Source organism: Centruroides sculpturatus, unplaced genomic scaffold, assembly GCF_000671375.1.
Source record: "Centruroides sculpturatus isolate CEXI.00-Female unplaced genomic scaffold, Cexi_2.0 scaffold2180, whole genome shotgun sequence".
NCBI classification, from domain to species: domain Eukaryota; kingdom Metazoa; phylum Arthropoda; class Arachnida; order Scorpiones; family Buthidae; genus Centruroides; species Centruroides sculpturatus.
The window spans coordinates 18,084-30,208 of NW_019386298.1; the positions used below are offsets into that span (position 1 = coordinate 18,084).

Genomic DNA, 12,125 nt, shown 5'->3' on the forward strand with positions numbered 1-12,125 from the left:
CATTAGTACTACCACTCTGTTCATGCAAAATATATTCATATGTTAAGCTTTTAATTTGCATTAATTCTTATATGAATTGTTTCTGCATAAAATTATTATTATTTTTTATTATTTTATCATAATAAAATTACAAAAAAACATACATATAAAATTGTATAGATTATATAAAAAACAATAATATTATTTTTAAAAAGAAATTAAAGTAATAAAATATATTTATTGCATTATTTAAGGTAGAAGAAAATGATATCGTTAGTTATTCTCATTGTGCTGTTATCATCGAAAGGATCTTTATCATCAGATCCTTTCAAGTATCGGCCTGAAATATTCTTCGACAATGGAGTACTACCAGAGAATATGGAAGTAAAAGTATACATATTTCGTGAAGAAATAAAGAGGTTTGTTAATTAAAACATCATTTACTTTTTAAATATATTTGTTTCGGTGTTGATTCAGACAAAAACTAATTCCTTGTTTTACTTATTTTATTTTTAGAAGAGTCTGTCATTAAGACAGTAAAAGCCAATCCAGATGTTCTAAGTTAACTAAACAGGGATCTTAATCACCTTGTTCGGAAATTCTACCACCCTGTTTATCTAGAAATACTTTTATTTTTCAATAGCCTAGGGATCTAACCAAATACACATCGAAGAATAATTATTGAGATCGAGAAATTCTATTTTTAATATATTTTTGAGAGCACGTAGATGCAGTAAACACTGTAAAATGAATAGATTTAAAATACCCAAAACCTGGGAAAAAAAAAAAAAATAGAAAGAAATATATCAAGCGTATCGCTAAATCTAAACGTTTTACTTTCGAAAACTTATTATAGGTCAACTTCTGATAAATTTTGACACTTATGACACTCGACCCTAAATACTGTAAATGCTGTCAACTCCATTTTATTAATTGGTAAAGTGTGCAGTTGTTAAACTTTGTTGAGAAACTTCTAATTGAAACAGTTATCAGTCTAACCATTTGTTTTGTCTGGGCCAACAAAATGTCTTGTCAACGTACCAAAAGTGAACCGAAATACAAATAACGAAGCAGACAGCATGGCTTCTTAACTGGGACATTCCATCCATCTTATGATCATTCTTCTGGAAACAGTTAATAGATAGAGAGGAATATTTAGAATCGTAACCCTGACATAAATGACAAACTTTGCACCGTTTAGGTGTTAGTAATTTTGGAAATTTAACGTGTTAATTATTAACAGGCCTACGTCTTTAACGTGTCTTTTACTCGCTTAACTTTAGACAAAATTTAAATAGTAACCCATTTAAAATAGAACGATTATACAACTAAACTTTATCTAGATCGTAGTTCATATTTTAAGTTTAATATATTTAGGTCACTCTCTTAGCTTATAAAAAGTTTGTGAGCTATTTTATTATTATTATTATTATTATTTAAATAAAACGGATTAAGATAAAGTTTTATCCTTGAAATTATATCATTTACTAATTTCAGGATCTTCGTATTAATAGAAAAAGAGCAGAGACCCATGTTTTTGACAGTCACTCCTTGTTCATCTCCAATCGAATGGAGGCTATTTCTAAGAAGTTTTCCTGGAGAAGTAGCTAGATCAGAAACAGGTTGGAGAATTTCTTTTTTAATTTGAAAAAAAAATAATATAATAAAATATATTAAATTTCTTCTTAAACTTTACTCTGACGAATGAATTACATATTTTTTTTTAGTAATTTATAATTAATTGAGTGTAGAATATTCATTATAATCTAGGGACAAAGTTTATAAATGAATTACTACCCCTAATATATATGGCTAAACGCTCGTAAACTTTTTACTTTTATTTATTATTATTATTAGTTTCTTTTTGTAGCGGCATTTCTAACCCTCATAAATCATTTATTAGTTACTATTTTTATATATATATTATTTGTTACTTTATTATTGATTCTCATAAATAAAATTCTTATTACTGATTACTATTGATTCTGATGAATTAAAATCCTCGTCTCTCACTTATAAACTTCGAGTAGGGTTTACTTATTATTGATTTTCATAAATTACTTATTGTTAGAAAAACTATCGATGATAAATTTCATTGTTTTCTATTTATTACTTCTGATGCTATTGATGTTTAAATATAATATTGGGTAGATGCCATATAAAGAAATTTGCTGCCGACACTGTTAATTGCTATATATATATAAATTGCCATTTAACAGATGATTAGCAATTTAATTGCTTTATATATATTATACATACAATACAATACAACTTAAATTATATATAGAGTAATTATATATTTTCGAAAAGAATTCTATCTGGAAGAATCAGGTATTGTTAACGTTGAAGCATGGCATCTCCGATTACAAACTGTAACTCCGCCTTTCAGTGGACATTCTGAAATGTTTTGACAGCTGCTAGTATTTTAGATTAGATGATTGTTACGGAATTGGGCATGCATGACATTTTATATTTTTTTCCCCTTTCAATATTAAGCGAGTTTTAAACATTTGCTTTCACAAGCCACGTTTTATTTACATAGACAGCGAGTTGTTTTTTCCCCCTCATTATCTCGTTTCTTTTAAAGGCCGAGGAAATAGAATCGTTTGAAATTAAAAAAAAAAAAAAAGGTGAAAGCCTTGTTAGGACGCTTATATTTTCTATAAGTTTAATATTTTGCTCTATTGCTTTTCTGGTATGTAACGTGAGAAGTTCGGCATTGATGCCCAGATATCGCTTGACGTGTCACATAAAATAACTTTGTTATAAACATTTTTTAAAAAAGAAATATTTTATAAAAGTTTTAACTTCAATAAAAAATAAAATTCTATTTATTTATTTATTTATTAATATTTTATTTTATTTTACTTTTTCAATGTTTATGGTCATAAATGCACCATCTAGTGAACGAATTGAAAAAGTTAAATACAGTAATTTGTAATTTTTAAATATGTTTAATAAATAAAAGTTTAAAATTATGTATGAATGCAATTAATTAATAAACATTTAAAAATAATATGTACATATACACAAGATTATAAATTTTTAAACGATTTTTAAGGTGGCGCCATCTCGTGTTAAAAAGTATAATTTTAAAATAGATTCCTAGAAATATTTTAATATTAATACTGTACACATAATTTAAAAATTTTTTAAAATTTTTTTTCAGATGTATTAAATAACCACGTACCCATTAATCATCCATCTATTTACTATGGCCAGCAAAGACAAACTTACACGACTCTTCAAGCACCTTCGGGACTCTATATGCTAGAAATAACTGCGAAAATACGAGATACCAGCGTTTTAATATATTTATCAACAAGTAACATGACAAGTTTATATCCAAAATTACCTAATAATCCAAATTTGGATGTTTTAAAAGTCAGAAGAAATCGCATTCTTTTATCATGGCTTCCGAGTCCTTCCGAAACTGAAGGCAAAAAAATCGAATATTGTATTTCTGTAAATCCAAGGATGAATTACCCAACACTTTGTTCATTAAATTCTGATTTGACGGGCGATTATCCAGCTCCTTTGCCACCATCCACGGGTTTTGGTTTTTGGTGGGAGAAAAATGCCAAAAAACGATTGATGACCCGAACTAAAGAGATTAAAAAGAATGTCGATTTAAAAAATGACATTACATATACTTGCTTAGGAAGAAAAACATGGCATATGGTACAAAATCTAGAAGAAGGCCGTACTTACTACTTCGATGTCTTTGCTGTGGATCCTTTGACTAATTTTAGTTCTTCTTACATCGGCATCAGTGCCGCTACAAAAAGTCTTCATTCCGGTAAATTGAGAGAGAATATGTTAATCATGGTATATTTAAACGAATCTAATGGTTACAGTGCAACTTTCGAGTATGCAACAATCAATACGTTACAAGCGATATGGTGTTTCGTGCAATCATGTTTCGGACCGGGTCCCATTAACGTTACACTATCGACCGATACTCAAAAAATATTTTCTGTAAATGTTATGGATATGCACACGATAGTAGTACACGATCTTCCGAATAGCACTTTACATCTGACACTTTCTTCGAAAATTAAACAACCGAGAAGGGTACGTTTGTGGCTCAGCAGAAAGTATCATAAGTATCCATTTCCGACGATGCCCAACGATAAACGAGTACAACTTTTCGATACATTAACTACGTGCGAATCTGTAACGTTAGCTTGGAAGACAACTAATGACGAGAAAGTTCGATATTGTATCTACGTACAGTCCGATAAGAGTAAACATTTTAAATATTTTGCAAAACCCGAAGATATGTGCAACAAACCAATAGATGGTATCGTAAGTAAAGGAAAACAGAAAGTTTTGTGTAGAAGATATCACCGGTTTAGTAGATATCGTTTCAATAATGTTATCCTACAAGAAATTAAAGGTTTAGAACCTGCAACTACCTACGTATTCGAAGTACAGGTGACTAAATTTCGAGGAAAAACTCTTACGTACGAACAAGTGTGGGCTACAACTAGAAAAAACTGCACTAATAATTATAGGTGATTGACCATTGAAAATCTTTTACAGATACATTTTTTTTTTCTTTTGTTTCTAAAATCTCAGGGATTACCGTATATCATTTATAATGGTAAACTGTTTTTCTATCCGTAAACGTTCGACATCTAGTCAATGATACTTTGTGCCATTAAATGCGGTTTTAAAGTACAATAGAATATAAACTCGTAATTACCGTAATGCGGAATTTGATCCGCAAATAATCGGCTGTCACCAATAAAAAAAAACAATTTTATTTGTATTTATAAATGAAAAATGAATTTTAACTCTTTTATTCCTAATCCCTGATATGTATGTTAGTTGTTACGATTTATGTACAGAATCCCACGCTTGTATTCTTTCTTTAGATAATATTGTATTAGCCATTTGTGCTCAAACCGACTTCTTGTACAGTATTTTTAGTTTTTGTTTTAATAAAATATCATTAATTTTAATTATATCTTTTAAATGTGAAAATATAATAATAATACATTAATGTTTATTTATACAATCAGAGGGCGCCACATATAATCTTACTCGTTTATTATTTAAAAAAAAAAATTAAAACTTAATTTACTAAAGGAATTATATTTTAAAAAATTATTTAAAATTTATAAACACTAAAATTAATTTTAAAAATAAATAATATAAAAAAAATGTAAACTTATATAAGCACGTGTTTCATACGAGGTCAAATTGTCATTACTTGTATTAATACAGTACTCAACATGAAATAGATTTCTTTACGTATCTTTTAAGTATAAGTGAAGCTCGTTTTGCCAAGGTTATATTGACCCGCAAAGATCTGCCTGTATGTATCTACCCACCGGTCATCCAATAAGGACAATGTGGGTGAACTGATTTACAAACGAAATAGGTCAGGGATCTAGTTATGAGGACAACTAGATTGTTTCCGAATTACTCACGAAAACCTTTCTCATATAAAGAAACTTTTCTTTAATAAAATAATTGGTGTATAATGGTCACGGATTGATTAGTAAGTCATTCAAAGTCAAGGACAGCACCCAATGGTGAAAGTGTACATGCACTATTGATCATTTGTTGCTTTTTGAATAGTTTCAAGAAGAAACGACCCTTAACGACATCCTTAGAAAGGTCATTCGGTTGGAAATATTTCGAGAAATCACATATATGCCACCCATAACACGCATTAGGTCTTTGAATCTTTCGCATCAACTCAAAAAAAAAAAAAAAAAAAAAAATGCCTTTCTCCATTAAGAACTTTCAGGTTAGGAGATTATGGCGGTGAATCCTATCGTCATCATCATATATAATTCTTATTATTTGCTGAGTAGGGTTTAGTTAGTAGGATGTATATCTTGTAAGATGGTAATTAAAACCATTGCGGTGTCTGTATTTTGAAACATGCAAAAATAAACATGTGTGCTGTCTAAGCATTAATTGCTACTAGACCGTTTCTTGGAAAAGTCGGTTTGACTCTAAAGGAACAGTAATTGGAGCCGAAGAAGGTTTCCAATCGGTTTGAAAAATATGTGTGGAATTTTAAGAGGTCAAATGTCAACATTTTAATGCATTTTAAAGAGCGTAGTTTTGTTAATTAAACAATTATTATAACACGAGTCGAGAGACATTTTTTTTTTTTTTTTTGACTCTTCACATGTGTCGCACGTGGGTAGAAAACAATCAATTTTATCAGCTGACTTACCTCCCACAGATTTTGGTGACATCTGTTAAAACTGAGATGCTACAACTGTCCCTAACCGTACCACACAAGGTCAGAGAATAGAAAGTTAAAATTGGGAAAATTTGAAGAGAGAGACTGTTATAGTTTATTAGCTTCCCATCTCTTTGAGGTTCATTTACCTCTATAAAACAGAAAAGATTCTTTTGTTACTTGATACCATCCACTCGAAAGTATTACTTTCCAGCAAAACTAAAAATTGTTTAGTTTATAAAAGATAAACAATGTTTCTTGATTACGAATGCTTTGATAAAATTTGTGTGAGAAAAATTTTTTTTTTCGGTCCTCGATACGCTAATATGCAGCTGCGATCATTTTTCTTTGATGTACCAGAACTGTTTACAGTTAAATGAAGGAATTTGGATATCGATTAACGCTTTAATTAAATAAAAAAAAAAAACAGGGAAGTTTTTAATATCCTGTATAGAAGATATTCTCAGGTTAAATATTCTAAAAATATTTAACTTTTTTAAATATATATTAAAGAGTAAACTAAATTCGGATGGCGTGAAGTCATATCCTGTGTAAAGATGGATGACACGGTGCAAGTGGTGCAACGGATAAGAATAACACAATTGTTTATATCCGAGCAAGAGCAGAATTTTTCACATGGGGATTCATTCCTGACCTGTTGACCTGTTTGTTTAAGATATCACTCCATTACTTTACCGATGAAATTCGGAATAGAAAGAACGAAACTCGTAAATATTCAATATTTATTTTACTTTGTTAACACGAATATTTTAAAATAAAATTATATCTATAATAAAATTGATTTAATAATACATTCGGGATATTATTTATTTCATTTTTTGATTGTTAACATTGTTATATATATTCTCAAATAAATAGAAAAGTATCATTTTTAGTGTTATTATATACAACATACGAGTAACCTTTCGAGGATTTATTATCAAGGATTTTATTATAAATAAACATTTTGTTGTTATGTAATAAATTATATTAAAAGATAAACGTTAACAATAAACGTATCATAATCATAATTTATATTTTATAANTTTTTTGAAATTATTTTGCTTTATTTTTTTTTTTCAATATCCTGATTAAGTTTGATTATATTAAATTTAGTCTTTTTTTTTAATATAAAAACAATATAATTTGTTATTCTTAAGTTTTTTAAATTTGCTTCTTAACTTATTTTAAATCGTTTATTTTTAAATATAAAGAGTTAATTAAAGTAAAAATGTTTATAGATGTTAATTGTATGAGAAATTCTTAATATGACCTGTCGAGACAGGGTCGAACTCGTCTCACGAACCAGGAAAAGTCACCAAGTAACGTTATTTTGTCACGGGTGAATGACCTAGGTGTGTTAATAGCATTGAAAACTATATAAGGGTCTACTACTGTTTCATTTTAACGAATTGAACCTAACGTTACGTACCGAAATAATTAATTTACATGGATCACGTTGAAAAAAAAAATGATTACAGTGTTTTAAATAGTTCAAACTCGTTTTAATCTTTCTATATTAAATTAACAGTTTAAGTTAATATCATACTTTCTGTCACGACATTAATTATTCTATTGTAAATCTCGTAAAGTTTAATTAATATAACAATTTTCGTTATATATTATAGAATATTATTAATTAAACTGCAAATTATTATTATTATTGTAGGATTTAATTGATATAATTTAATCCAGTAGTATTTCTTAACCAGTAGAATCTCTCAGAAAAGTCATTTAAACATTGGAAAATAATAAAATGCTGGGTTATTAAGTTTATAAATGGGATATATTTTTAAAATATTTATAAAACTTTCAATTTTAAATATAAAAATTAAGCGACGAAATGTCTTTTCTGATTCTGTTTCTTCCTCGTTACTTATTTTCACTTCTTCCCATTATAAAAACTTGACCAATATTCAATCAGACATGTGAGGAAAAACATTTATTTCTTCTTCCTAATTGCTTTTGTTATGCTTGAGAAGTAAGCAACTTTTTCTCTGTATATTTTACCGTACAGTTTCTCTCGTTTTTTTAATTCCTCTAACACTTTCTTATTAATGTTTTTTTCGTGTTTTCGTTTTTGTTTTGTTTCCTTTATTCCGTCCACAATTACTGGAAGTTTTACATTTCAACTTCCTTTTTGTTCTACTTATTCGGTATTTTTTTACTTCCTATTATCTATATTATAATTATTCTAATTGAAAAATCTTTCAACTTCTTCATTACCGGAACAATTATTCAATTAAATGTAAAAAAAAAAAATACACACGCTTATCCTCTTATCGACTTATCAGGAAATTAATTTATAATTTGAAATAAAAAATAAACCCGTTAAGAGTCAAAATAGTTAAATTTATTGCTTTGCAAAAAATTTAGTTTGTAAATTAACAATACAGTAGATCCCCCCTATAACACTGTAGATAATTCCGTTTTATATGAATTCCGTGTTGTACGAGTCACTTAGATTTTTTACAAATACGTGTGCCGGGCTGTAAACGGTTCATGTATTTGTAAAAAAAATCTAAGTGACTCATACAACACGGAATTCATATAACACGGAATTATCTACAGTGTTATAGAAGGTGTTATAGAAGTGTAAATGTATTGTTTCTTCTATAACACTTCTATAACACTGTATTATACAGTGTTATAGAAGTGTAAATGTATTGTTATAGCAATGTCCTGTACAGGGTACATATTAGCCTGAAAAATTAAGTTTATTTTTATTGTTAAGCATTTTTTTTATATTAATTTTATTAAGAAAGAAACTTAAAAACATTTCTTTCACTGGATCTAAACCAAAATAATTATGAGAAAATTATAAGGTATTTAAACCATACAATTACGAGAACAATTACAACACTTTTCAAACCTTAGGTTTAGTTTTCAATTCTAGATAATACTTGTTCATGAATCTATTGTTTCTAAATCCAATTATCTTTCCATTTATTTTTTTTTTTTCTTAAACAATTTTATTTTCTCGAATAACAATGACAATACGAAATATTTTTGTTCTTTACGGCTTTAAGAGGAATTAGAGTATGAACGACAAAACTCCTTTGTAACACTCGATCAGATATAAGAAAGCAATAATCGTTTACTCTATTTTGTTTAAAGAGAGAAATAAAAAAAAGTTTCCTATAATAAGGATATACGGTACTATATATATATATATAAATAACTATAATTTTTTTTATTAGTATAAGTCTATAATAAAATATTTAATATTAATAGGTCAGGGACTACTATTTGTAGTATTATAATAGTAATTTATATAACTTCCTTTAGTTTACTTAAAAATTTATTTTAATTACAGATTGGTCCAGGAATGGAATTCGGTGTTATAGATATTTTAATCTTCGTCATTCGTGGAAGAGAGCCGCTGAAATCTGCCGCAGGTAAAACTTTTTATAATTCGCTGTGTGTGTTGAAAATTTTGAATAGGAAAAACAATGTACATTAGGTCACGAGCATTCCACTTATGACCTAATGATCCTCATCTCCATTATTGTGGCTCATTGCTTAATATAATTGCAATTGGTACTCTTAAGTGATTTACGTGGTTTTCAAAGCTAATTATTGTAAAAATCTTTTGAAAAATCACAAATTGATTACAGTAATAGAAGAAAAAAGTTTTTTTTTTTAATTGAACTACATAGTTATTACTAATTTAGATACATATATAACTAATTTAATAATAGGTTGCCTGAAGGTTTATATTTTTTGAAATTATTTTGCTTTATTTTTTTTTTTTTTTCAATATCCTGATTATTATTATTATTAATAAGTTAATTTTCTTTCCATTAAAAAAAAGTAGCTACAACACTAATTACTTTTAAGTAAAATATTTTGTATAACCTTCAATACATGCTAGTTTTATTCAACGTGTTTACTGTATTCATATGGAAAAAAACAGGTGAGGTTGAAGATAGGCGTTTACTGGTTTAACTAGAAAATTATTCGTGACTTTAACTCACAATATAGTTCAAAAGCAATTGTTAAATTATCCAAAAATGAATCCAACCTAGATAGTGAAGATACAAGTCGACCCCCCTATAACACTGTTGATTTTTCCGTTTTATATGAATTCCACGTTGTACGAGTCACTCAGATTTTACAAATACGTGTGCCGGGCTGTGAAAGGGCTCACGTATTTGTAAAATCTGAGTGACTCGTACAACATGGAATTCATATAAAACGGAAAAATCAACAGTGTTATAGGGGGGATCGATTGTACTGTAGAAAAGTTATAATAATTCCTCTCACCGGAATTAGGAAGAGTATCATACATAGCTCCGAGCTAATTCCGACTACTTTTTGAGTATTAATTACCTTGAATGTTAATAACCTTAAGCAAAAATGTTGAATTATATGTTTACATTATTCAAATATATTGTTTTTTTTTTTTTACTGTCTATCCTCCTGTGAACCGACAGAATTTTCTTCTATCAGGAATTTATCGGCAGTGTTGCCTATCGAACAATATAGCAATTTACTCTATTTGTGTATTTAATAGTGTGTATTTTTACTGATGAGTTATTTTTGTTAATGAATTATTTCACATTTGGTTGCGCTCGAAACGTTTAAAAAAAGAAGAAGAAGAAGAAAAAAAAAAAAAAGTGTATTGGAGTGACGATTTTACTCTATTTTCTCGTTGTGAACTTTCTTTTAATAGATTAACATGTGGGTATTTTGTTTAGCTCTATTTTCAGCACATTATTAATATCTATCAAGTTATATTTATAATGTTTGAAAGGAATTAAGGATATTTTAAGAAATGCTTAATAAGGTTCATTTCAATTGTTAAAAAAAAAAATATTCAATGAACCGATTCATAGGATTGAAAATAAAATATTAATCAACTAATACACGAGAGAATGAGAATATCATAATCGTGAAGGGTGTGTCGTGGTATATTTTCACCCAGTTCATCTTTTTAAAATACTTCTACTGTCTTAAGTTCTTGCTCCATATAATGAAGTGCGAAACAATAGGGGAGGGGTGACGCCTTAATTTACGTACAGTTCAAAAATTAAAATATTATTTTCCTCAATAAAATAACATCTATTGGGTATCCTTATTAAGAAAGAAACTTTTCATTTGTATTGAATTTAAAGTATAACCTTTGCCCCACTCTCCTTACTTAAGTCCTAGGTACTGGGCCTAATGGATAAGACAGCAACCCTACAACTGAATTTTGGAAATAAATGTATTCCTTTGTTTTCTTCCTCTGTTTTTTTAGTCTGCCATTTTGTGGATTTTCCTATCCATGTTTACTTCGTGCCCTATGTATTGTCACCACGTCAGTAAACAATATAAATCTTCCGATATTCTTGCTAATAATTTTATACATATTTAAGAAAAAAAGAAATAAAATTCTTCATATTTGAAAGGAGTTAATGTAGCGCAACACAATGCACATCTATTATCTTGTACCTACCATGAACTTCCTGCAGATAACATCTTTCTATTCTATTTTTATAATTATATCTCTTTATAAACTCTTTTATAAATCTACAATACATCGTCGAAGATATTCTTTTACTAAATTTAAATAAAAAAAATAGATTAATTTAATAAATTTTAAGATAACTAAACCATATCTGATGAGATATAAATTGATAATAATTACTATAATTTAACTTATTTATTTTTTTTTTTATTTAAAAAATTATAAGAATTAGTTAGAAACGATTAAATAGTTAAATCATACGTAATATACTGTGACTAGTTGACGATAGCGCTTCTAATAAGATTAAAAAACAATAATACCAGTCGACCCCCCTATAACACTATTGATTTTTCCGTTTTATATGAATTCCATGTTGTACGAGTCACTTAGATTTTACAAATACGTGAGCCTTTCACAGCCCGGCACACGTATTTGTAAAATCTAAGTGACTCGTACAACATGGAATTCATATAAAACGGAATAATC

The 12,125-nt window shown here is 28.1% G+C and overlaps 2 protein-coding genes across 2 annotated transcripts in view; both read left to right on the forward strand.

Moving 5' to 3' along the window:
* The first annotated feature begins 216 nt into the window (after positions 1 to 216).
* LOC111614466 (protein NDNF-like) lies at positions 217 to 4,899 on the forward strand. Its single transcript, XM_023355846.1, has 3 exons — positions 217 to 398; positions 1,477 to 1,601; positions 3,149 to 4,899. Exons 1-3 carry the CDS (start codon positions 244 to 246, stop codon positions 4,498 to 4,500), a joined length of 1,632 nt encoding a protein of 543 aa, XP_023211614.1. The 5' UTR covers positions 217 to 243; the 3' UTR covers positions 4,501 to 4,899.
* Positions 4,900 to 5,751: 852 nt separating this feature from the next.
* Positions 5,752 to 12,125, forward strand: part of LOC111614465 (sushi, von Willebrand factor type A, EGF and pentraxin domain-containing protein 1-like) — a 33,701-nt gene continuing 27,327 nt past the window's right edge. The window contains exons 1-3 of the mRNA XM_023355845.1: positions 5,752 to 5,803; positions 9,504 to 9,585; positions 11,430 to 11,493. Coding sequence (XP_023211613.1) covers positions 5,752 to 5,803; positions 9,504 to 9,585; positions 11,430 to 11,493 — 198 coding nt within the window. The remainder of the gene's footprint in view (positions 5,804 to 9,503; positions 9,586 to 11,429; positions 11,494 to 12,125) is intronic.

Excerpts from the sequence above, each read along its gene's own strand:
- LOC111614466 (XM_023355846.1), top strand. The coding sequence starts at position 244 with ATGATATCGTTAGTTATTCTCATTGTGCTGTTATCATCGAAAGGATCT. Across the intron at positions 399-1,476 it reads TTTCGTGAAGAAATAAAGAG|GATCTTCGTATTAATAGAAA; the intron begins GTTTGTTAATTA and ends TACTAATTTCAG. Across the intron at positions 1,602-3,148 it reads AGTAGCTAGATCAGAAACAG|ATGTATTAAATAACCACGTA; the intron begins GTTGGAGAATTT and ends ATTTTTTTTCAG.